At 46.5% G+C, this 22505-nt stretch overlaps 14 protein-coding genes across 14 annotated transcripts; 8 read left to right on the forward strand and 6 right to left on the reverse strand.

Annotated features, from left to right (window-relative positions):
* Nucleotides 1-147: 147 nt before the first annotated feature.
* Nucleotides 148-3547, forward strand: C8R40DRAFT_1051083 (glycoside hydrolase family 2 protein; the record flags this gene model as incomplete). The annotated part of the gene is made up of 6 exons (XM_046224683.1): nt 148-1776; nt 1846-2063; nt 2120-2137; nt 2203-2971; nt 3027-3240; nt 3300-3547. The coding sequence occupies 6 exons, from the start codon at nt 148-150 to the stop codon at nt 3545-3547; spliced, it is 3096 nt and encodes a 1031-aa protein (XP_046083996.1).
* On the forward strand, nt 3475-4535 carry C8R40DRAFT_405530 (Oxo-4-hydroxy-4-carboxy-5-ureidoimidazoline decarboxylase). Its single transcript, XM_046234954.1, has 2 exons — nt 3475-4309; nt 4363-4535. Exon 1 carries the CDS (start codon nt 3692-3694, stop codon nt 4301-4303), a length of 612 nt encoding a protein of 203 aa, XP_046083997.1. The 5' UTR covers nt 3475-3691; the 3' UTR covers nt 4304-4309; nt 4363-4535.
* On the reverse strand, nt 4413-5405 carry C8R40DRAFT_405077 (DnaJ domain-containing protein). The gene is made up of 4 exons (XM_046234951.1): nt 5171-5405; nt 4964-5067; nt 4866-4910; nt 4413-4813 (listed from the first exon to the last, which is right to left on the reverse strand). The coding sequence occupies exons 1-4, from the start codon at nt 5223-5225 to the stop codon at nt 4523-4525; spliced, it is 495 nt and encodes a 164-aa protein (XP_046083998.1). The 5' UTR covers nt 5226-5405; the 3' UTR covers nt 4413-4522.
* A 468-nt stretch (nt 5406-5873) lies between these two features.
* Nucleotides 5874-7228, reverse strand: C8R40DRAFT_404700 (uncharacterized protein). Its single transcript, XM_046234950.1, has one exon. It carries the CDS (start codon nt 6996-6998, stop codon nt 6051-6053), a length of 948 nt encoding a protein of 315 aa, XP_046083999.1. The 5' UTR covers nt 6999-7228; the 3' UTR covers nt 5874-6050.
* On the forward strand, nt 7090-7847 carry C8R40DRAFT_405205 (uncharacterized protein). The gene has a single exon (XM_046234952.1). The coding sequence runs from the start codon at nt 7280-7282 to the stop codon at nt 7469-7471; it is 192 nt and encodes a 63-aa protein (XP_046084000.1). The 5' UTR covers nt 7090-7279; the 3' UTR covers nt 7472-7847.
* Nucleotides 7848-8089: 242 nt separating this feature from the next.
* Nucleotides 8090-8635, reverse strand: C8R40DRAFT_1050959 (ERV/ALR sulfhydryl oxidase domain-containing protein; the record flags this gene model as incomplete). The annotated part of the gene is made up of 1 exon (XM_046224676.1): nt 8090-8635. The coding sequence occupies one exon, from the start codon at nt 8633-8635 to the stop codon at nt 8090-8092; it is 546 nt and encodes a 181-aa protein (XP_046084001.1).
* Nucleotides 8636-8768: 133 nt separating this feature from the next.
* On the forward strand, nt 8769-10391 carry C8R40DRAFT_1051226 (uncharacterized protein; the record flags this gene model as incomplete). Its single annotated transcript, XM_046224695.1, has 9 exons — nt 8769-8854; nt 8975-9119; nt 9178-9199; nt 9265-9531; nt 9582-9642; nt 9697-9718; nt 9778-10103; nt 10168-10279; nt 10338-10391. The coding sequence occupies 9 exons, from the start codon at nt 8769-8771 to the stop codon at nt 10389-10391; spliced, it is 1095 nt and encodes a 364-aa protein (XP_046084002.1).
* Nucleotides 10392-10521: 130 nt separating this feature from the next.
* C8R40DRAFT_1051303 (tRNA-guanine(15) transglycosylase-like protein) lies at nt 10522-12282 on the reverse strand (the record flags this gene model as incomplete). Its single annotated transcript, XM_046224701.1, has 3 exons — nt 10522-11739; nt 11804-11996; nt 12062-12282. 3 exons carry the CDS (start codon nt 12280-12282, stop codon nt 10522-10524), a joined length of 1632 nt encoding a protein of 543 aa, XP_046084003.1.
* Nucleotides 12283-12381: 99 nt separating this feature from the next.
* C8R40DRAFT_1150372 (glycoside hydrolase family 47 protein) lies at nt 12382-15191 on the reverse strand. The gene is made up of 10 exons (XM_046229544.1): nt 14570-15191; nt 14336-14511; nt 14212-14280; nt 14119-14164; nt 13974-14067; nt 13825-13923; nt 13249-13775; nt 13132-13196; nt 12932-13060; nt 12382-12870 (listed from the first exon to the last, which is right to left on the reverse strand). The coding sequence occupies exons 1-10, from the start codon at nt 15056-15058 to the stop codon at nt 12735-12737; spliced, it is 1830 nt and encodes a 609-aa protein (XP_046084004.1). The 5' UTR covers nt 15059-15191; the 3' UTR covers nt 12382-12734.
* A 103-nt stretch (nt 15192-15294) lies between these two features.
* C8R40DRAFT_1114811 (DNA repair metallo-beta-lactamase-domain-containing protein) lies at nt 15295-17983 on the forward strand. Its single transcript, XM_046228529.1, has 7 exons — nt 15295-16279; nt 16336-16665; nt 16735-16816; nt 16865-17058; nt 17111-17145; nt 17200-17428; nt 17482-17983. The coding sequence occupies exons 1-7, from the start codon at nt 15324-15326 to the stop codon at nt 17816-17818; spliced, it is 2163 nt and encodes a 720-aa protein (XP_046084005.1). The 5' UTR covers nt 15295-15323; the 3' UTR covers nt 17819-17983.
* On the reverse strand, nt 17984-19647 carry C8R40DRAFT_1266550 (short-chain dehydrogenase). Its single transcript, XM_046233938.1, has 6 exons — nt 19163-19647; nt 18920-19106; nt 18651-18854; nt 18569-18600; nt 18197-18507; nt 17984-18135 (listed from the first exon to the last, which is right to left on the reverse strand). Exons 1-6 carry the CDS (start codon nt 19371-19373, stop codon nt 18061-18063), a joined length of 1020 nt encoding a protein of 339 aa, XP_046084006.1. The 5' UTR covers nt 19374-19647; the 3' UTR covers nt 17984-18060.
* Nucleotides 19648-19808: 161 nt separating this feature from the next.
* Nucleotides 19809-20311, forward strand: C8R40DRAFT_1161878 (ribosomal protein L37ae; the record flags this gene model as incomplete). The annotated part of the gene is made up of 5 exons (XM_046230179.1): nt 19809-19811; nt 19863-19907; nt 19964-20047; nt 20108-20217; nt 20275-20311. 5 exons carry the CDS (start codon nt 19809-19811, stop codon nt 20309-20311), a joined length of 279 nt encoding a protein of 92 aa, XP_046084007.1.
* Nucleotides 20312-20684: 373 nt separating this feature from the next.
* Nucleotides 20685-21246, forward strand: C8R40DRAFT_405771 (uncharacterized protein). The gene is made up of 2 exons (XM_046234955.1): nt 20685-21032; nt 21096-21246. Exons 1-2 carry the CDS (start codon nt 20822-20824, stop codon nt 21134-21136), a joined length of 252 nt encoding a protein of 83 aa, XP_046084008.1. The 5' UTR covers nt 20685-20821; the 3' UTR covers nt 21137-21246.
* An 868-nt stretch (nt 21247-22114) lies between these two features.
* Nucleotides 22115-22303, forward strand: C8R40DRAFT_1050952 (uncharacterized protein; the record flags this gene model as incomplete). The annotated part of the gene is made up of 1 exon (XM_046224675.1): nt 22115-22303. A coding segment is annotated over one exon (189 nt), but the record flags the coding sequence as incomplete, so codon positions are not given.
* Nucleotides 22304-22505: the final 202 nt, after the last annotated feature.

The raw sequence follows: 22505 nt of genomic DNA on the forward strand, positions 1-22505 counted from the left end.
TGTTGTATAAACGTCGGACGCGTCCTGACATCCCATGTGATCAGATCATGATGTCATCACCGTTCTCCTTCTTCTCGAAGCGTTGTCAGGTGAAGTAAATGTCGAAAAACTCTATAAAATGAGCTGGCAAGAATTAAATTTTCTTTCATGGCTCTTCTTAGGGCTCTTCTGCTAGGCCTCAGCCTCTTCCACTGCGCGTTCGCCGCGATTTTTGACCTTTCAGAGCTTTCTTGGTCATTAAAAAACGAAAATGGATCAATTGTTGTACCAGGAACTGTCCCTTCACAGGCGCATATCGACTTACTGAAAGCAGGAGTTATCACAGAGCCACTGCTAGAAATCAATGATTTCACACAACGATGGGTTTGGATGGACAACTGGACTTATACAGCTGATTTGTCTAAATTTTTTGATACCATCCAACCTGCCTCTTCGGATCAAACTCTTCTAGTGTTTTACGGCCTCGACACTATTGCAAACATCACCTTTGCCGGAATTCCTATTGCCTGGGTCAATAACCAGTTCAGGCAGTATGTCTATGACCTGACACCCCATATTCCTGCTGCTGCTGCTTCTGGAGGAAATCTGACCGTCGAATTCGAATCCGCTTTTTGGTATGGCTTAAACGTCAGCTCTCGCCCTGACGCCGAATTCTTTCCGGGTGGTAATGGTGTTTTCGAAGTTCCTGCTGCCAGACATTACATTCGTAAACAGCAGATTGACTTTGGGTGGGACTGGAGCCCAGCTTTCGTTCCGACAGGGATATACAAACCTGCTTATCTGGTCACCCTTGCAAACGAGTCGGATGCTTCTTCCATCACTCTCTCGTCTACACCACCGCTCTCACCTTCTGGGTCTACCAATACCTCCGACGTCATCTTCATCGAGGAGGTGGCTGTAGACATATACAAGCTCGGTTCATCTTTCAATGTTTTACCCGATCAATCTGCCGACTGGGTAGTCAACGTCAGCCTTGCAATTCGCGCTGGAGCCTCTGTTGAAGCGCCTACTGTCCAACTTGCACTCCCAGAGCTTGACGTCTCGTCGGAAGCTTTTACAATTCCTACGTTAAATGGGCATGCCAACGAGACTGTTTGGGCCATTGTCCAATGGCAAATACCTGATGCGGTGCCTCAGCGGTGGTATCCTCATAACCTCGGTACACCACAACTATACAACCTTACTGCGACTCTTAGCCTTCCCACTTCATCTCCGACTTCAGAACCTCACAAAGTAAGCTTTACCACTCGTACGGGCTTCCGCACTATACGGCTCGTCCAACTTCCTGTTCCTCAGTCAGACGTCACAGAGCGCGGTCTAACGCCAGGCGACCAATACCATTTCGAGGTCAATGGCAAAGAGTTTTGGAGCAAAGGATCGAACCTGGTCCCGTTCGATCCGTTCTACAGCAGAATCACCACAGATCGTGTACAGTGGGTGCTACAAAGTGCCGTTACGAGCGGGCAGAATATGGTGCGCGTTTGGGGAGGCGGCATTTTGCAGCCCTCCAATGCTGGTACTGCCGGTGGTGTATACGCGTTCTACGATCTCTGTGATGAACTCGGAATTCTTGCCTGGTCCGAATTCCTGTTCTCAGATGCGCTCTCTCCTATCAACCCATTCTTTCTCGAATCCGTCGAGCCAGAGATTCGCGAGAACGTACGGAGACTCAATCGTCATCCGAGTGTGGCGCAATGGGCAGGCGGGAATGAAATTGAGGGGATTGTGATTAGTACAAACCAAAGTTTGCCAAATGGAACGATCTATCTCGATCAGGTGACTTACACTTACGCTCTCCAGTAAACCTCTCGCCAAAGAAACTACATTGACTTCCGTCTATTCTAGTTCGTAACGATGTTCCAAGACTTCCTTCACGACCTCGAAACGTCTGAATCTCGGTCTGTGCCTTACACTGACTGTTCGACAACGAAGGGATTCTTGAGCCTGGATCCATACATTTTGAGATTCGATAACGGTACTTCTGGAGACATCTATGGCAACTCGGAAAGGTTCGACTATACTGCAACTGACGCATTTGACTATTCGACTTACCCGATTGCACGGTAAGCAGTATTTCTCGAACAGTTCAACACCAAGATTGACTCTTCGCATTACACAGATTTGTGAATGAATTTGGGTATGTGGATACGCTTGTTTAAGACATGTTTAGTAATGGTTCGAATCTGGCTATATGTACTACAGATTCCATTCTATGCCTTCCATTTACGCCTGGGAACAAGCTCTCCTTTCTCCTGAAGACTTTGCCTTTAACTCAACCGTAGTCGTATCAAGAGAGCACCACAACCCCGCTGGAAGCCTCGCTTTCCCTAACCCCAATGCACCCGAAGGTCAAGCGGAAATGACCCTCGCGGCTGAGCAATGGTTACCTGTGCCTCCGTTTTTGGGCAGCAACTCCTCCATTACCTCTGGTTCCGCTCAGGACAACGCCACCTTTGCAGCTTGGTGCTACACCACGCAGGTCTTCCAAGCCCTGACCATTGCGTCTGAGATCAACTTCTACCGTCGGGGTGCAGGGCTACCAGAAAACAACCTTGGTGGAATCGTATGGCAGCTGAACGATATCTGGCAGGCTCCAAGCTGGAGCTCGATAGAGTTTGACGGAAGATGGAAGGTTTTGGCATACGCCGAGGAGAGAGCTTATCGACCAATAACGATTCATCCTTTCTGGATCCCGGAGGCAGAAAATCTAGAGGTCTCTGTAATGAGTGATATACTAGGAAGTGATGTCCAGGGCACCGCGCAGATGACTTGGTATGATTGGAGTGGTAAAGTTGTTCTTGCGCTTCCCGCTGTAAAATTCACGGTACCCAGCTTGAACTTTACTGCGGTACTCAACCAGACCGGGCTAGACACTATATTGCCCCCTGGAAAAGGAGTACAGGATGTGTGGATGTTGGTCAATGTGACCGCGGAGGTTCCGGGAGGAGGAACAGTGACCAACGAAAACTACGTGAGTCTTTTTCAATCTTCTTTTTGTATATGTCATCTGATAAAATTTGTTCTAGTTCACACCCACCTCACTTGGAAATGTTACTCTCGTTGATCCGGAAATCACTGTCAACACAGGCTATAGTTACGAGTTTGTCTTGGAAGCCAAGGGTGGTGTCGCGCCATGGACGTGGATTGAGCACCCTGCTGGAACCGTTGGAATGTTTATCGATGCTTATACAGGATCTCCGTCGAATGCTTTCTACTTGATTCCAGGTATTCAAAAGATCGGTGAGCACTCTGTTTAACTCAACGTCGTTGAATAAATGCCCATGTCCATGATTTTTTAGTGAGGTTCATTCCGAACACGGCTTTGTCGACTGTACAGGACCCACGTCCGATTGACTTTGTCGTAAGGTCGTTGTTCAACAACACGATCCTCGACACTGGGTCAAAGGTTGAAACAGAGGTTGTGGTGGACGAAGTACAAGTTAATTCTGATTCGACTTCAACTGTTGATACCATTGGCCATGCCCCCGCTAAACCTCATTTCCCTGGCCATGGACACGACGGGCAGATTCCTGTGGTTCCACCCTGAACTGCTGTAGCTTGTCACTATAAGATTTGTACTTCTCATTGTGTAGTTATATTTGTAGTTAAACAGATACTTGTTGTCGTTGGTTGTTCCTGAGGTACATTCGGACCGAATCACGATCAGTGCTTGCGCGTCTATATTCTTTTCATGGAACCACTCTCTTCGCTGGAGAGGATCAGATCTTCTGCCAGTGCCCAGCCTCTTGCTGACACGCTTGGTTCTCTTCTCGAATCGTCGTCCGTTCTATTCCAGACGCTCGTACCACAACTTCACGATAAACTCCAGAATTTACCTTCGCCGCTCGAGTCTTATGCCCAATTGATAGAGCTGGCAATCAACCAAGTTAGAACTTGGGATAAGGACCTACAAGCCCAGTTCATTTCAGGACATCCGCGCATCGGCGAAACAAAAAACTTGTCGACATTTAGCGCGAAGGAACAAGGCGCCACTCATCCCACTGCCACGCCGACACCTCCAAAGGTACTGGCGCGATTAGCGCATCTAAATGCCTACTACGAGCGGCGTTACCCGAAATTGGTGTATATTATCTTTGTCAATGGAAGGAGCAGAGCAGAAATTGTTTGTGTGTTAGAGGATCATCTCGGATTAGAGCATTCGCTATCCATAGATGGACCGTCTTTGGACGCTGCAGTTCCTGTGGAGGTCGGGAGCCAGACATGGCTGGATGAGCTTCATAGAGCAGTGATGGATGTTGGGCTGATAGCGAAGAGTCGATTGAGGTCTTTGGGCGTCGACTGAGATAAGGTGAGGGATGTAAAGATTCTCTTTTTCTATAATGTTCTCATAGTCCGATGCAGAGTACATCATACAGTGGTACAATTTAAACTAGGTAATAAATACCGCAGGTAGCCCGTGAAGCGTTATTGAACAGTACTCCATCGTGGATTTCCGGTATTCAATCGACTGGCCCTGCGCTGCATGGAGATTAAGTCAAGGCATTCCAAAGAATAGTCTCGTTCAGTTCACCTGTTGTACATGAAGTCTTCTTTGTTCCCACTCTGGTGTCAACTGTAACAATTCATCAACCATATTCTTCACCAACGTCGCCTGTTCTGCTGCCTTAAATCTGCGCTCCCGCGCCTTCTGCATTGCGATTCTATTTTGCTCTCGTATCTCGGCCATACTAGCTTTGCGCCGCTCCTGTTGCTGGCGTTGCCACTCAGCTCTATCCTCCATCTTTCGTTTTGCTTCGTCCGAGGCTTTCTGATACGAAAGTGAACTTGGGATATGTGTTCGGATGTCGTACGCCTGATTCGGAAGGTCAAGTTCTGTCACGAGAAGATATCCCAGGGCTTCATACCTTGCGCTTCTCGACGTCTCCTAGGACGACAAAGGCTTCGTGCACCTGCAAATACAATTTCATTATACATGATTCAATTTCTTCAATGTTCTCCGCACCTCACGAAAGCTTCGTTCCGCGCGCTCCTTCTCTTTGATAGATGCCCCAGGTTCAAGTTTGTCAGGATGAGTTTCAAGGGCTCTTTGTTTGTATGCTCGCCGGACTAAAGCGCAAGAGAGACGCGAATCACACGTGAGAAGGTGACTTCTGTCAGTGAACCGAGGGCGGAACGGCGAATATACGTATTAATTATGTACCCTACTCACCTTCTTCAGCAGTAGCCGAGGGGCGAATTCCCAATATCTGATAAAGAGTTGGCATAAAGCAACCTCTGAAAAGATGAGAAATCCAGTTCGAGGACGTTCAAATTCAACCAAGGTTGGACCTTCTTAATGGGGAATGGTATAATGAAATCTCGAAGCACATGGCCCGTGCGCACGCGCGGGTCGGTGATTGTGGGGCCGAATCCCGACTGAAGTCTGAAGATATTTATCACTGCCCGCACGATATCTGTATAGGTCAAAGTCTACGAATTGCATATACCGATAGATTCATTTTGTACAACGCTGATTCGTGGTAGTATAAAGGTTGAGCTCCGGTGCATTGTTAAGCATGCCATTGGTCTCCTCCGTGGACCTCGCGGTCACTTGAATGCAGAATAGGCAGACATCCTTGTAACCGTTTACTCAAACCACCATTCGAGGGATCTCCTATCCCTCCAATGAAGGCATCCTGTCGCGAAACTCTGCGGGAACGCCCGTCGCATGCACTTCCGCTGCATCTCCAACCCATCTGCTTGTATGAAGTCCATACTGATCAATGGTCTGAAAGTGCGCTGAGCACTTTCGGACATCTCAGACGTATTACACATCCGATTCTTTATGAATGTATAAAGCGCTGAATCGACAGTAGAAATACTGAATGCTTCCGATAATTCCGCAAGGTTTGGCTCGGGATCTCGTTCAATTTCGAAGTTAATGTGAAGATCCAGTGAGGTCGACACATGGGACCAATGAAATGTGAGGTCCTGGACAAAACGCAACAAATGGTATTCGTCTTTTACGAAGAGTTGCAACTCTGAGAGTTTCGGAAACGTTTTGGAGAGAAGTCGGAAGCCTGCCACAAGACGGGAATATTAGTATTGATTCATGCAACATAAAGTCGAGTATACGCACTCGAAGTATTGAGATTCAACACTGTAAGATGTACAAGCTCTTTTCCGAGCTCAGGGAACTGTCCACCGAGAGCTGCACATAGGTCCTTCGCCGACATGGCTAAATAACGCAACGAGCACAGGTTCAAACATGGAGAAGGCAGGATAACCAATTGAATCAAGTTGGTACCCTTTGACGAGAAATTCCGAAGACACAGACGATCTAACTGCAGAGGGGCTACACCCGTCGAAACAAATTTGACCAACCACTCATCGAATATATCTTCAAGGATAAGGTGGTTAAACGAAGGAAACCATCTGAATTCTGATAGACAGAGGGTTTTCAAATTCGGAGCGTGTACCGCAATGGAGCACAGAATATCTCGACGTGCATGGAATTGCCAATAGTTCTCGATGACCAGATGTTCGAGGGAGTGGCTTCGGTCTAAAATCCGCTCAAACATTTGAATGTCGTTCATACTATCATGCTGTTTATCGAGCATATCGATGAGTCTCCAGTGTGTGCGTAAGAACCTGAGCGGCGATTGAAACGGAAGGTCGACGGAGAAAATGGATGGCTGGATAACAGCTTTTCCTTTTGGTAATGAGTGGAGAGTAGGCGGAGGCATCAAACCAGGTGGGCTGTACATGACGTCGCGGATGTGGGATTCAAGGGAGAGACCTTGAACACAAGAGGTGATTTCGGGTAGGTTGAAGGTATGGGTGAACGACGCTGTGAACTTTTTGAGAAAAAATGCCATTCGTTCCTTTTCGATCCCATGTACCCTTCGAGGACCTATTCGTATAACACGATAAAGATGATATCGACAGCGAGGCAGCCATGCTTTACAAACGAGACTACATGCTTTGAGGTCAGGGAAGGAGTACCGGAGTTCGTCAATGATGAGCTCGTAAAGCTCATAAGGAAGGAGCGCCACCATGGGTCAGATGGTGGTTATCCTTCAGAAGCTTCTAGATTGATCATCATCAAGTTGTGTGGGGACATTTGTAGTCTAGTGTGTTCGGTGCTTCCCGGCCTGGAAGCTTTATATACTTTCGTTGAGAGAGAAAGTAACGAGCCGAGGTCCTATCCTATTGAAGGCCAGCACAGTAAGGTAAAGAAGACCCAGAGAAGCCCTTCTATTGCCAAACATCCGGATCAAGTTAGCGCTCAATTCCCTGGCACAGTGCTTTTCAGAGAAGGGACACACACGTGACTCAAATGGTCCGTGCGCCGTCACAGTGGTATAAAAGCGAACCTTCTTGCGTCCTAACACCTCATACTTACCTTGATGGCACAAGCCCCTTCATGTACCCGGGTTTGTGGGCCGTGGAGATCCTTCATAGCACGGCGACCTTGTCCATTCAAAGGGTGTCTGCGGCTTGTATAGGCTCAGGCTTATGCACCGTCTAAATATTTTCCTGTCCCTCTCTGGCCACTCTGGCTGGGTGGGCTCTTTTTCTTTGCTGGTCCGTCGTCCTAACCCTAATTTAGGGCTCCGTTTCTGTACTCGTATCGGTAGCTTTGACCAGGCTTTGCCCTCGCTTGTTGACAATATATTCTCTGCTTTCTCTCAGCTTCTGCAATTCGAGCTACCTCAGCAATCCACACACTTATCAGGGACTTGGCTAGTCATGCCATAGTCCCCCATGAAGTGTGGAAGATTGAAATTTGGGTGTTCCTAATAAAATCGAGTTGAACAACTTTCTATTTACTCGTTACTGGGTCAGTCGAGACATCATGTTTTGCAAATGTATTCCTTCTGGTTCTTGTACATAGTGTGTACTTAAATTCTTCATATGCACCTCGAGGTGAATCAAGGAACTAGTACCAGAATGAATGAAGAATGTTGGAGGTTTTTTTGCACGACTCTTGAAGAGATTATTGAGTTGTCTGCTGGGTGTCTTGATATTCACGCAATGATACAGTTAGGTCAAAGTATATTGTTTATGATAAGAGAGTACTGTAGAAGTTGAATAGACACCTCGAGGTCACTTTGAAGGAACTCACAAGTTTAACGTCAGTCTCATCTCAATCACAACTTCCATCAGCTGGACCATCCTTCCATCTTTCGTCCGTCTTCGCGCAATCAAAAGTTGCCTTCCCTAGTTTCTTGTTCACCTCGTTGTGTCTCTCGCACAACCACTTACTTAATCCAACCCTCCCACTGACATCGGGCGCGTTCACTTTGATATCTTGACCAAAGTCATCTGCACAATGTGTGCAGGGATAAAGTACAGGTAAAGAGCGTATCAGAGTTAGCATATTTGCGCGTTGTGCAGGTGAAGGTCGTTCGGGGTAGTACGCCGCCGTGGTGTGTAAGAACGTCCAAGTAGCGCGACCAAGCTCTTCAGAGTCTGGTGGACAATCGGCTCGTCGAATTTCCGATGAAGCTGAAGTGGAAGAAGCTGCGAGAGTAGTAGCAGCACCTGAAGCAGCTGTTTTACTTCGAGCCTGTTCCCTGGTCGCTACAGCAGGCTTCCAGTGCCTAAAGGAGGTACAAACTTTACACGGCTTCCCGTCTGGACCCAAAATCATTCCAGGTGGAAGAGGTTTCCCAGTCGTTGGCTCTGGCATGGAACAGTATCTGAGTAAGAGGAAGAGGTCCAATTGCCGGACTTCCCCGATGCCTCATTGGGACGGAACTGTGATCCGATTCCGAAGTCGCGTGTGACGACGACGCCACTTTTCCCTAACTTCCACTGGCACTATGGGTTCTGTTCAACCAGTAACGTTACGCTGGGGAATAATTTCTACTGGAGGAATTGCTTCAGCTTTTTCCAAGGCGAGCTTCCAGTTTTGACATTTGTTTAGCGCTCAAACCCGTTTTAGGATCTGCTTGTCGATCCAAAGACGTGCGTTAACAATATTAATCCCCCACGGGGAAATTCTTGCTAGCTAAACCTCAACTCGCAGTCGAAACGTCAACGATGTAGCTCACAAGATCGTCGCTGTGGGATCGCGCTCCGTGGACAAGGCACAACAATTCATCGATACTTCCCTCGGAGGTGATAAGACTATCAAGGCGTTTGGAAGTTATGCGGAGGTCTATAATGACGCTGTGAGTTGTCATCTTCAGTTACAAACTCTGACCAGAGATGATATAACTCCATATACAGGATGTAGACGTAATTTATGTAGGTCAGAAATGCTCAGACCCCATTCTGACAATCCTTTGCTAAATGTCGTAACTCCGAACCATTTAGCTACACCTCACACTTACCACTACGAAAACTCCTTGGACGCCATCAAGGCAAAGAAACATGTCCTATGCGAAAAGCCTGTTACATCAAACCGCGCAGAGCTTCAATCTCTTCTTGACGCTGCGAAGGAGAATGATATATTCTTCATGGAAGCGATGTGGACGAGGTTTCAGCCCTTGAGTCTGGAATTTAAGAAGATTTCAGATAGTGGCCAACTAGGGCTTCCTATCTCTGTGCATGCTGATCTTTCGGGGAATTTTGATATCCACAGTAAGATGATATTCCCTTTCCAGTTCAGCGATAATCTCATAGCTTGCCAGATATACCTAACACCCATCGGATTTTGGATCCAAAACTGGGAGGTGGTGCTTTGTTGGATCTGTTAGTCCTTTTGGTGCAGTCAATGAATGCCTACTGACGGGGAATTCCGTTTAGTGGTCCTTATCCGCTTGTCTGGGTATGCATTCTACTGACAGAAATCGCAAGATGGTCGTTATTCTGATGTCACATACCCAGGCCATCATGGCTTTGTATGAAGCCCCAGCGAATGGCGCGACCAATCCCACCATCACAGGAAGTATCCTCAAAACTCCAATCACCGGAGTTGATTGTAACACCTCGTTCACGCTCAACTTCAGCCAATCGAAGCTCGCGGCCCAAGCAGTACTGAGCTGCAGCATCAATACCGATGCCTTGGATCCTGGCGTCACTATCCGATACGAGAGAGGAACAATCAAGATCGCGTCTCCGATATATGTTCCCAAATCATTCGTGGTACAATACCTTGATGAACATGGTGCACTTGCGAAGGAAGAGAAGAAGTTCTTTGAATATGTGGGACGGTCAGTGTTCATTTTGAACTTGGAAAATTTTATCTTGGTCTTGATTCATTTCATATCTACATAGAGGGATGCACTTCCAGGCCGATGAGGTAGCTAGATGTATTCGAGATGGCAAAAAGGAGAGCACACTCTGGAGTCACGAGAAGAGCTTGCTTGAAATGCTCATTTTCGACGAGGTAAGCACTTGCTTTAGATTTGATCATTCCAACACTTCATTAACTCTCGATTCATAAGGTTCGTAAGCAAGGCGGGTATGAACTTCCCCCAGGTGTCGAGAAAGTCGTCTAATGGAATCAATGTGTATTGCGTAACGATATCGTATTCACGGAGAGTTTGTTGTATTCTGTACGAGTAATCTAAACCAAACCAACTGTATCTAAATATCTTAAACCTACCTACGACGTAGCTTGCAGACCTACTACATCATGACTTCCCCATTTGAAGCCAATGGTACATTGACAGCACCCTCAGCACCTTTCTCCTCCATCTCCTTCTTTAACACCTCGTTTGCAGCCACAGCGGACTCCGCTTTGACCCTCTCAGTTTCCCTTGCAATCCTTCCTTTGCCCCTAAGGAGCTCTACTTCGCCCCACGCTTTTTCAGCTCTCTCAAATACGTTGGGTTCCATACGTGACATATCATCAGTGTCCTCCATATATGTTTCGAAGAACCTTCGAATCTCCGCCTCAAAGATAGATGCGCTATTATGCGATATCAAGCCCCTGATTCCGGCAAAGAATGCATCCATGACAGTGATATTGTGCAGCGCGAGTAAGCTATGTGCAGACATCTCGTGCGTATGTAGAAGGTGATGGAGGAATGCTTTTGTATACGGAGGATTGGGGGAATCGGACGAATCCCGGTGCTTATCAGGTTCATCCATGGAACTATGTCGTAAAATTTCCGGTGAAGGAGTGGAATATGGTGAACAGGCGGCACACAAACAGATCCCTGGAGAATCCTTGTCATGATTCCCCATCATAGAAGTGAAATCTCGTGTATATTTGGTATCGTACAGGTTGTGTCCTAGATCGCGTTTCCCGGTTACAATATGAGCCGGGAACGAAAAATCAAGCGCGACTCCAATATTTGCTGCTCGTTGGGCCCAATACGTGTCGAAAAGATCAATACCTACTTCCCGAATCAAGAGAAGCATTTCATGAGGCCCGCGGGCGGACGTCACTAACCGGGGTTTATTAGGAGGTAAAACAAGAAGGGAAGCTTGAATTAGGGATACGATGGTTGAATGATTCGGTGAAAGGCCTTGAACTCCTTCAATAGCCAGGCGAAGAGGGACCATATCGAACGCATAGCCTGCAACTCCCTCGTCAAGGCACTTCCGCGGTTGGATGGCATCTGCCTCTTTGCCATGTAACACTTCCACTAAAGACTCTGCAAACGTAGTACGAGCTGGCGCGCTTGCCCCACCAACCATTTGAACAAAAACATTCGATGGAGTCGAAGTCGAGTCTGGTCCAGAATGTAACATATGCGCTAGCCATAGGGCCGATCTCTCTATGCTCTTCGTGAGGCGTTTTTGAGAGTATGGAGGAGTTGTGAACGGGATGTCAGATAATGAAAAGATAATATCGGGATTGCAAGAAATCATATACGATCGCCAGTCACTAGGCGTGACCTAAACAAGAAAACCGTGAGTTTAAGTTGCTGAACGAAAGGACAATATTATATACTGCCCGTACCTTTTTCACTCCACGAATGCAATTGGCAGTAACATACACGTTTGTGTTAGCAGGCATTTCCCTCCGATCAGCGGGATCTCTTAGCGACATCGAGAGCACGTATTCATCTTCCGGAAATCGGAGGAATGAGTTGATCTTGGGCGATTGTCCTTGTTGCGGTTGTAGAGTCGGCACTGGTGGCTTATGCTCTAGGCTACCTATAATTTGTTAGGTAAACTGAAGATATCTATGTGAGAGATGGAGTGAAGCTAAACTGACAATGTCTCGAAAGGGACGTGGATCCATCGTATTCCTTTTGTTCTGATCACATTATCTCGGGAGAGATGAGGAACGACACCTCTCGAGGTGCATGCTAAAAGTCCTGGCGTGTCGATTGCGACTTTTCTAATTAGTAGTTTTGCCACTCGAGGCGCAAATCTGGAGTCATGGGGATAGGCTTCGCTTGAAGAGATTTCGAACGAAAGTGAGGGGGAAGACATGTAATTTTCTACACATCGCAAGAGATCGCAAGTCACAACTTTAAGTTGATGAAATTTCTCACAGCTCAAAGCTAGCCAAACAAGGAAGCGTGTCCTTTTCTTTGTAGCGCTCAGGTAGCGCTTACTTCCTTAACTTCTCTTCTTTTCAATGCGACGCTGTAGCCCTTTTCTGCACATATGATATATTAGTTGGCGAAAGGAGCTAGACTCGGGATTCAGCAATAGATGCTCAGAGATCGAAGAAGTTGTGAATTATACACCACTTATACACTTGCTTGACCACAAGTTTCCTCTCAGTGACGGACCACTTAATGGACACTTCACGTGTAGACTTCAGTCACGTAGTCCTAAGTGGTACAACGATGGAATGATTAGAGATTATAGCAGCGGGAAGTATGTACGAATAGAATGAAAGCATCGATAGCAAGTTTGACAATGCGAGAAAACAACAGCTAGCTTATGTTGAAAAGTTTCTTCTCTGTCTCCGTCCATTCGAATATTGGTATTGGATGTGCCTCCGTGTTGAACACCCACCTGTCCAGGGGTATAATTTCTTCATCGGTAAAGAGAAGATATAGGTATTTGAGTCTGAGAAGGCAAGTACTTTTAAGAAAAGCAAGAGGGCTGCAGGTTGGGTGCAGGGACGTACGTTTCAGCCAGGAAGTAACTGGGCATCTCATCTTTAACGGGCGCTTTTGTAGAAGATTTATCTACATCCACGATACTGGCATAACCTATTTCTGTCTTGGCATATTTTTCAATGGCTTGGAAAATAGTCCTATAGAGGATTTACAACGAAGCAATAATTATTCTCGAACCCGAAATGACGGAAGGAGGACCTAGACTCACCAGCCTCGTTCACGCCACACTGGGTTGCCTGTCGTTCTCCACATGATGTAGAAGCTTTCAAGAGCCTGTGACGCAATAAATAATAACCAAAGCCAAGGTTCAAAGAAAGAGCCTAACTTCAGGCCTCAGCAAATACGACCTATTATAGATCGTATAATCTCTACCAGCTTTTTCCGATGCTGCACCTGGCTCCCTCAACCCCGGCGGTCGCCCGGACCTTCCCTGTTGTTTCCACTTCTCCACTCTGGGAAGCCACAGACCATCTTCATTTTTCGGATACATCTTCATCGACATGACATCCGGACCCAGCCCTGTCTTCATATCAGCGTAGGTCAACCAGCAAGAGTACGCCAGGCCTTCTGCCGCCCATGAATGTATTTCCTTTTCCGATTCGGGAAGATCAAGAGTTTGAACACCAAGCGCAAGAAGTCCAGGAAGGAAGCAGGATAAGTGTTCGAATGTTCCTGAGGGAACGCTAGACGGTGTAGAGGTAGCGCCTTGGGTGGTGGTTCTAGGAGATTCGGGCGATGCGTTAGGTTTTGGCGGGGAAGGTTTGAGCATGTCGGCGTCAGTGACATAGAGCATTTCACGGTTGGGGGTGATATAGAGAAGATGTTCAATGATAGACTTCGAAGCGTTTAGATCTAGACAAAATTCAACGAAGGACAAGTATTATGATGCAAGTAAACATACATAGATCTTTGATTTTCGTCTCCGAACGACTTGTCATCAACCACTGTTTAAGCAGATATTCGTGAGCGCTGTCAGCAAAAGCGCCTACAGAGAACTTATCTTCGTGATTTGGTTAATAGAATGCAAGAACGGGAGTAGGGAAGTCGTACTATTTGAAGGAGCTCCAGTTTTGGTGTTCCATTGGGTAGGGAATATACCGTCTGTTACGTTAGCTTCATACATGAGTTGCATGCAACGCTCCGCCTTGAAACAAAATCAGTACCCTCTAAGTCATAAGCATAGGATGATCAACACCTTTTCGAAGTATTCGGGTTTTCCAGTAATATGTGCAAGGTATTTGCTGACTTGGATTCAGACAAGGACAAGAGAAATATGTCGCATACCTACTATTCTAATTGATTGCTTAACGCCTCCGCCCATAATGTATTCCCGGTCCATCCTCCCCGTGTCGCGTTTCTGGGGCCGGATTAGGGATTAGGGATAGCCGTAATTGAAAGGGAATAGAGCTTACGTCCGAGTGCTAATGGCGTACGCAGGTAAGCCTGATTCAGAGTTGAATGCAGGGAGAAGCATCTCTCCCATTCTGTCAGCTTGCTGAAGCAATATGGGATCTTTGGAAAGCGCATAGGCAGATAGTAAGCCTCCAAGATGTCGGATAATAGTCTCAAAGAAGGGAACGTATTGTTTCTGAAGGTGTGTAACTTGGTACGCAAAGTCTGAAGCAGACTGGGACACATAAGCTTACCGGTTTAGTTGTGTAACTAGCTTCTCCAATAACCTTCACTGCTTCCTCAAAGTATTCCGTAAGACCCATGATCCACATCGTATCCAGCGCGTCGTAGATGGTAACTCCCCAGCCATTGAAATTGTTGTGAATCTTTCCGGACATAGGTGCAAGCTCATCTGCAGGGAATGCATGATCTCTGTAACCCTTGTACGAGTGAACGAAGGCCTCTCGTACTTGATGAGACCTTAGTTTCCAATCGTTCGCTGAGGCCGTGGGAGGCTTGTACAAAGGTGGAAGATGTGGATGCTGAATGGGAAGTGGTAATTCATAGATGTAGTCATCTGGAGGACCACCACGAATTATGGGTCCGAAATACCAAATCACGACAAGAAAACCAAGTAGTTGGGGGACCCATCGCAAAGGTCGACCTGCCAGCAGGGAAAACGCTTCACGAAAGGAAGGAATTCGTGAAGAGTACTGATTTCTTGCCAGTAGACTCGACAGCATAGTTAACGCAAAAGATGAATCATGTACGAATTTTACGTGGCGGATGAAGGAAGGAAGGAAGACAGGTGTATTTCACTGATTTCGGCGGCGAATGCTGGGTAGTCACTAGTCACCGGTCACCTCTGGGTCACCTGGAAGTTGTTAAATGAGTTCGTGGAAAGACTCCCGATTCGTGGAAATGCCGAGACGGGCACCGGCTAATCCGAATTTGAATTTGCCTAATCAATTCATACCTTTGTCTCAACCAGCTTGTCTGAAAATCCCAATGGCTGTTGGACCTCGAAGGAATAAAATCCTTACTACCCAATCTACGACCATTCTCACCTTCTTTACTCCTGGGGCCTCTTCTTCTAAATCAACAATCACTTCAGTAGCCCAAAAGAAGAAGCGTCGAACACCTTCAGTCAATGTTTTACCAAATCAGCATGAAATTATAGTCATTGACTCTGATTCAGACGAAGACGATCCATCAGGACCGATGCTCAGGAAGAAGAGGAAGACTGAGTCGAAAAGGGAACGGAGGGCTGTGGATAATTCATCAGACATTGAATTTGTTGAGCATAAAACTGTCGCTCCCTCTGCGAAATCGAGCGAGTCATATGTACCATTTGGCAAACCGACCTCGCTCCTGCTAGATCCCTCGTCGTCGCCTAAAGTGAGCAAAACACCCTCTCCGACCATAGCTCCAGCTCCCTTTGGAAAACCCACCGTACTTTTGCGATCATCCAAGGACAACATATCTCTGGAGAATGAGGCAGGCACAAGTACGGAAGAAACCTTTCCAGAAGTATTGGACATCGAAGATTGGGACACAGGAGACGACGAGGTCGCGCAAATTGTGCTGGATGATGAACTAGAGGATGAAGTGCGGGAAGTGGCGCCGGATCAATCAACAACTGCTACACCGTCTGCAGAAGTATCTAAATCCCGCAGTACCCCTGCACCCAAGTCTCAACGACCACTTTCGTCGTTTGATATTATTAAGACCTCTCCTACGCCTTCTAGTACTACCAGTGATTTATACTCTGTCCTCTTGTCCTCCCGCAAAGAGAATGATGCATGGAAGGAGGCAGCGGTGGCAGAGGACCGTGGATTTCGTCCCTCCAAGTCTAATGGCGGACGACGTAAGGCACCTTTCTACAAAGTCTTGCAGGGCATGCCTATTGCTGTCGACGCGTTCAAGTATGGAACAATACCTAGTGTGACCGCGTATTTTTTGACGTAAGTTCGCTCAAAGCATCCCCATCATACGGCTTATTTCTTGATCTCTTTGACAGTCATGCGCACAGCGACCATTACACTGCTCTTAGTAACACCTGGAATAGCGGACCCATCTATTGCTCCGAGGGGACTGCCAACCTTATCAAACACATGCTCAGAGTGCACCCTAGCTGGGTCCATCCTTTGCCAATGAACGTACCTACAGAAATACCCAATACTGGGGGTGTTCGCGTCACCCTCATAGAAGCAAATCACTGTCCTGGCTCATGTTTGTTCTTCTTCGAAGGCAAGCAAACAGTCGACGCAGGGGATAGCACGTTCAAATCGCCTTATGTGGGTACGACAAGGACATTCAGATTTCTTCATTGTGGCGATTTCAGAGCAAGGTATGTGTTGTGTGAATCATATTCTCTTCTTTGTATCCTTGTATCTCTGACTTTGAATGCCAATCGTAGTCCTGCTCATATAGAACATCCGGAGGTGAAGGGCAAGAGAATAGATCACGTTTATCTAGACACGACTTATTTAGATCCCAAGGTCTGTCTATCTTCGACGTTGGGTTCCCTTCAGCTGAGTTTGGTATAGTATACGTTCCCTCCTCAACCTCTGGTCATTTCTGCCTGTGCAGAACTCGCCAAACGCATACAGCACGGCGACTCGCTGTTATATCCGGCTCAGCCAGGAACCATGAGTGCGTGGGTCACCACAACATCCAACGCAGATGTCAAGGGAAAGCAGAAGGACACAGCAAAGGCCAATAACGTTCTTATGATCGTAGGGTAATATGAATTCTGATCTATCACGCATCGAACGTTGAAAATGGATTCACAGCACATATTCAATTGGGAAGGAACGTATCGTCAAAGGTAAGCGGCAACACTCCTATCTTTTCGTTGATCAATGTTAATTTTTATTCCCAGCCATCGCTAGAGCTCTCCAATCCAAAATCTACTGTGACTCTCGTAAAACTGCAATTCTTCGCTGTCAAGCTGACCCAGAGCTTGAATCTCTTCTGACCAAAAATCCATTGGACGCACAAGTGCATATCGTCCCTCTTGGACATGTCAACCTGGACAAGTTAAAGGAATATAGTGAAAAGTACAAGAATCATTTCAAGAAGGTCGTAGGTTTCAGGCCAACAGGATGGACGTAAGCACACATTAAACCGGTCACTCGGCATTCGCTCATCACACTGCTTCCAGATACGTCCAACCAGCAGGAACCGATCAAGTTCCTTCAATTCCGACTATCATCTCGCGGGCTCAACGGAATACATTTACCTACACAGATCTTCGTCAAGGCCGCGGCTCCTCCTCGACGTTGCAGGTGTATCCTGTACCTTATTCTGAGCATTCGTCGTTCTTTGAGTTGACGTGTTTCGCCATGTCATTCGAATGGGGCAAGATGATCGCGACGGTGAATGTAGGAAGTGAAGCTTCAAGGGGGAAAATGGCTAAGTGGGTTGAGAGATGGGAGAAGGAGAGAAAGAAGCAAGGGAAGAACTATATTGTCCCGAGCCGGAAAGACGATTACTGGTAGGATATATACTCAACCCACCACCAATGTCTTGTTAAAGGCAACCATGCTCCCTATTCTAATCCAATTCATACTCGCATCTAGACTTAATACACCCCCTTGTACATAGGTGGTAACGCGTTCGCGACATTCTAACTGAGGGATTCCTTGTACAAATACGTAGAAGATCAATTTCCAAGGTACAATTCATCGAGCGTACAGTTTGCATATGTTACACAACTCTTTTCTCTATTCCTGAAAATTAACTAAACCTTCAGGTATTCAGCGACAATCTGAGGAACTCTTTCGTCGAGCTTTCCAAAAATTTCAAGCATCTCATTCTAAGTGGAATGTCAGCTTTACACAATACCATCGTTCACATAGCAAAACGCAAAAACATACCCAAGTCTTATCCTCGGCTTTCTTACCCTCCTCACTCAACATCCAATCCGAAACTTCAAGAACTTGCGAGTACGACGTGAATTTGCCGCGCAACTCCTCGTCCTTTCCACCAATGGCAGCGTAAATGATTTGACGACTGCCCTCTTCCGACGTGTACGCGAATTCATCTTCCATCTTTTTGAATCTTTCTGCATCTTCTCCGCGAGACTTCCGACGTAGGCCGGAAACGCAGAATCCGGGGTTGAGAGCAACAGGTACGATATTTTGAGGCAGAAGTGCTGCAAGTTTATTTACCAACATGATATTCAAAACTATGAGTCGTCTTATGTGATAAATATTTGAGTACTTCGAGGATTAGTAGAAGAGACTTACTCTTTGAGTGTACATAACGAGCGCGCATGATCCTTTACGAAGATGAATAGGGGAACCGAGTTGGCTTAAAGTATTAACTTACTCTGGGGTACAATAATCCTTTGATGAGAGCGTTTGAAGAGTATTCGCTGCAGCGATAGCGTCTGAACCGATGTTGGCCATGAATATCGTTTCGCTTGAAACCACTACGATCCGCGGAACCACTGAATGTTGCTTAGCCGTGTTTGAAATGATAGGAAGCAAGAGTATGGTGTGCAGAGCAGGTCCCAATGAGTTAACCTGGAGCCTGGATTCCAAGGTGATTAGTAGTTGAAACTAAAGCCTGAGGCTGAAGTCCATGTATGTACTCACATCGATTCCCAGCCATCATCGGTTGCAATATATTCGTAATTAGTAGATATAGCAGCATTTTCAACGATGATGTCAAGGCGATCCAAAGTTTTGTTGACTTGAGTAACAAACTCGGAGACCGAGCGGAAGCTGCTCAGCTCAAGAGCCATTGGCTCTGCACCCTTGTATCCAGTATCTGCTTCGATCTCTTCAATCATCCGTTAGAAAAACACGAACCGATATCGAAACTCGCCGGATACTCACTGGCGATACTGTCTTGGGCTTTTTCGACACTCCGACAAACAACAATCAATCTTGTAGGATTCATGGTTGCGAAGTGCTTGGCAGCCTCGAATCCAATGCCACTGTTGGCGCCGGTAATCATGACGGTCTTGCCAGTGAGATCGCCTGTAGTCACAGGAGGCATCCCCTTCTTTTGTTCTTCCACCATCTCCTGGTAACTTCGTTGGCCCATAGTATTCGTTAGTGTCGGTGCAGGTGAATAGCGATGGGGGTCTGGCAAGATTGATAAAAGCCTCGCAACCTTTTGTACCCATCCTTTGGCAAGTACTGAATATTATAAATAATGACTCAGCCTGAGGAGCGTCGGATTCCCAACGGAGTAGTTGTAGATGCAGACTTGTCATCGTTTAAATGTCATCGATTAAGCCTAGTTAACATACTTGCACAGACTTGTAGTCGAGGGGACTGGCGTGGACACTGTTTATGTCCGGATCCGGACATCCGCGCGTTGCGTATGCAAAGCAGAGCGTGACTTAACCATGATAACGCACGCAGCTGCACGTGCTGGGCAGCTAGTTTATGCAATCAATTCTCACACTCAAACTTCTACTCACTAGGTCAAAGCCCTGTTAAGCTCAAGCAAGGCCGTCCTCATCTTCAAGAAACTATGGTCCGCACCTCACTATGTTACCAAAAGATGCTGACCTCACTGTTTTGCTAGACCAAACGCACCAAGAAGGTCGGAATCACCGGTAAATACGGTACTGTAAGTGAACAAAACTTCATGCGACGGACTGGAGCTGGAATCAATATCGATTGTAGCGATATGGTGCCTCTCTGCGAAAACAGGTCAAAAAAATGGAAATCTCACAACACGCGAGGTACACCTGCCCCTTCTGTGGAAAGGTGAGTTGTGGTATTTTTGTCCCAGTTTTGTTTTCTTTAACCATATTTTATCCATTGTAGGACTCTGTGAAGAGACAAGCCGTCGGAATTTGGTCGTGCGGGTCATGCAGGAAAGTTATTGCTGGAGGAGCCTGGAGTGTATCAACGACAGCAGCTGCAACGGTCAGATCGTACGTCGTCGCTATGCCCAATTATCAAATCTTTGTTGACCCATTCATCCTCTATAGCACTGTCCGTCGTCTGCGCGAACTTACAGAGGCATAGACTGTTCCATTCTTCGTTGTACTGCATATATGATCTATGTATCCCCACGTCCTTTTCCCAAATCATGATCGCTCGTCAAACTTAAAAATCGGGATGCTGATGTTCGATTGTAAGTCTCTTATGAGCCTCAAAAAGCTTGGTCATGAGATGGAAACATATATCTTTGCGCTCTAGTATAGTTTAGCACCTTGCGTTTAACTTTCACGCAATATCTGACAGGCTTCATCGCTGGTTGATCGTCTTTCTTGTTATACTGACCTGTCTTTCATTGATCAAATTCATACCACCCATCTTACACAATTTTCTTCAATCTAATATGCAACCACTGGCATTCTTGACAAATGCCGTTCCTTGAGGCTTCTTGCTGGTCCGCTACCGACATTACATTCCACGAACGAACAGATTTGCTGCTGGAACTCCGCCTACTTTGATACGAAATGTTACGATTTGGACTGGAGCTTATAATGGAACTCAAGTCATCTATGGGGATATCTTTTGTTGGAGAGGGGAATGATTCTGAAAGTTGGAAGGATCAATTCAACTTTGCTACAAACCTACGGTAACGAACCAGTAGTTTTGGTTGCTCGGGGGTGGTGGGTGACGCCTGGGATTATGGACCTACATTCACACATGGGTGATTCGCCGTCTCCCAACCTGAGCGGGTCAGACGATGGTAATTCCTTCAAAGGAATTGCCCAACCGTGGTTGCGCTCCCTTGATGGTATCAACACCCATTATCAGCCGTCGATTGCAGGAGGGCTGACAACAGCTCTCATACTTTCAGGATCTGCGAATGCAATAATAATCTACTTCAACAGGACCTGATATCGTTGATTACTCAGGCGGTCAAGCATATGTTATCAAACTTGGCAAAACAGCGAAACATTCGACCGATGATTCTGGAACCACGGTATCAAATTCTTCGTCTAACTTCGTCTTCTCCCGATCCGTCTTCGCCTCCTCCTTGGCGGCACATCAAGTGGGCATGTGTTATTGTATAGTATTGAACGTCTTATTGATATGCACTGCAGACATACATGTGGTGCGTAGGCTTACTTCGCTGGCAGGAGAGAATTTGAGTACGTTCTGAATATGTATAATGCATAGACAAGCACTTGGGGCTGGGCTCTTTGAAAAGGCCGTGTCTATGATGGAACGAGAATGGTATGTACATTCATTGAGCTATTTCTCAGGATAAACTTTGGGCATTTCGTAAATCGTGTGCAAAGTATTTTTCTCCCTTTCATCTGACTAGTATGAATTTGCGGCTACCACGAAGCAGCCAAGTCAAGTTGAAGAAAAAACAAGACGATTTCTGTTCAAAAGCTGAAGCAGGACATTTTCGCCTTCTCGAAGAGCTGGGGAATTTTCCCGATGACCCACAATGGGAGGCACTTGTGGATGTCCTTCGAGGCCGTGTCAAAGACAATACGCATTGCCATAGATGCCTCCGTTCGTGTAAGTGTGGGCCTTCACTCGCAGTGTTTTCCTTTGTGTGATGTTTATGGAGACCTGAAATTTTCAACGAATTCTGAGTCAAATTTGCTTTCCATCGATGCGTTCAATAATTCTTGGTCTGTTTTACTTTTATAAGTAAACCTACCGTCTCAGCCATATTCTGGGGATTCAGTAGGTTCGCTCGCATGTTATCGCAACGCAGTGCAATCGTTCAATTTGTATTCCCTAGGTACAAGAGAGAGTCGTATCTCTTCTCGGGACTCGCCGCAAAGATCTTCACTGAAAACGTGGTGATGAAGGCTCGAACTAAACCTTTGAGTTTGTTCTTCCCGTCAATATGGCCATCAGAGTGACCATACTACTATCGACTCACGATATCTCTTACACGAGGCTCAGCAAGAGTATTATCATGGTTTGCCTAGAAATACAGCCATTTCCTCTGTAACCAGTAATACTGCAGAAGCGATGGGTGATGATTTCTTTAACAACTTCATGATTTCTGCGACTCACTGCTACACAATTCCAGGAATGTAAAGAAAGGCACGTATTCTATCGCTGTACTGGCCAGCACCTGGAATACCTTCGCTCACTGACTACTATAAATCGCAAATGATGGGAGGCCGATGAGATTTCCCTATATACCATGGCCCTGGCTGTAAGCATACGGAATACTTATGCTACTCATTCCCGTCCCATACTATCAGATCTGGTTGTGTGAGATAGCCATCCATTGGCC

This window comes from Lentinula edodes (genome assembly GCF_021015755.1).
Source record: "Lentinula edodes strain Le(Bin) 0899 ss11 chromosome Unknown C8R40scaffold_28, whole genome shotgun sequence".
Lineage (NCBI taxonomy): Eukaryota > Fungi > Basidiomycota > Agaricomycetes > Agaricales > Omphalotaceae > Lentinula > Lentinula edodes.

Excerpts from the sequence above, each read along its gene's own strand:
- C8R40DRAFT_1150372 (XM_046229544.1), bottom strand. The coding sequence starts at position 15,058 with ATGCTGTCGAGTCTACTGGCAAGAAATCAGTACTCTTCACGAATTCCT. Across the intron at positions 14,068-14,118 it reads AACCCGAATACTTCGAAAAG|GCGGAGCGTTGCATGCAACT; the intron begins GTGTTGATCATC and ends TTTTGTTTCAAG. Across the intron at positions 13,061-13,131 it reads GTGTGGCGTGAACGAGGCTG|GACTATTTTCCAAGCCATTG; the intron begins GTGAGTCTAGGT and ends AATCCTCTATAG.
- C8R40DRAFT_405077 (XM_046234951.1), bottom strand. The coding sequence starts at position 5,225 with ATGCCAACTCTTTATCAGATATTGGGAATTCGCCCCTCGGCTACTGCT. Across the intron at positions 4,911-4,963 it reads CGGAACGAAGCTTTCGTGAG|GTGCACGAAGCCTTTGTCGT; the intron begins GTGCGGAGAACA and ends TTGTATTTGCAG. Across the intron at positions 4,814-4,865 it reads GAGACGTCGAGAAGCGCAAG|GCGTACGACATCCGAACACA; the intron begins GTATGAAGCCCT and ends CTTCCGAATCAG.
- C8R40DRAFT_405530 (XM_046234954.1), top strand. The coding sequence starts at position 3,692 with ATGGAACCACTCTCTTCGCTGGAGAGGATCAGATCTTCTGCCAGTGCC.
- C8R40DRAFT_405771 (XM_046234955.1), top strand. The coding sequence starts at position 20,822 with ATGATTCTGAAAGTTGGAAGGATCAATTCAACTTTGCTACAAACCTAC. Across the intron at positions 21,033-21,095 it reads GTGGTTGCGCTCCCTTGATG|GATCTGCGAATGCAATAATA; the intron begins GTATCAACACCC and ends TCATACTTTCAG.
- C8R40DRAFT_1114811 (XM_046228529.1), top strand. The coding sequence starts at position 15,324 with ATGGCTGTTGGACCTCGAAGGAATAAAATCCTTACTACCCAATCTACG. Across the intron at positions 16,817-16,864 it reads CGACTTATTTAGATCCCAAG|TATACGTTCCCTCCTCAACC; the intron begins GTCTGTCTATCT and ends AGTTTGGTATAG. Across the intron at positions 17,059-17,110 it reads AACGTTCTTATGATCGTAGG|CACATATTCAATTGGGAAGG; the intron begins GTAATATGAATT and ends ATGGATTCACAG.
- C8R40DRAFT_405205 (XM_046234952.1), top strand. The coding sequence starts at position 7,280 with ATGGTCCGTGCGCCGTCACAGTGGTATAAAAGCGAACCTTCTTGCGTC.
- C8R40DRAFT_404700 (XM_046234950.1), bottom strand. The coding sequence starts at position 6,998 with ATGGTGGCGCTCCTTCCTTATGAGCTTTACGAGCTCATCATTGACGAA.
- C8R40DRAFT_1266550 (XM_046233938.1), bottom strand. The coding sequence starts at position 19,373 with ATGGGCCAACGAAGTTACCAGGAGATGGTGGAAGAACAAAAGAAGGGG. Across the intron at positions 18,855-18,919 it reads GATGATGGCTGGGAATCGAT|GCTCCAGGTTAACTCATTGG; the intron begins GTGAGTACATAC and ends CTTGGAATCCAG. Across the intron at positions 18,136-18,196 it reads AAGCCGAGGATAAGACTTGG|AATGAGATGCTTGAAATTTT; the intron begins GTATGTTTTTGC and ends CATTCCACTTAG.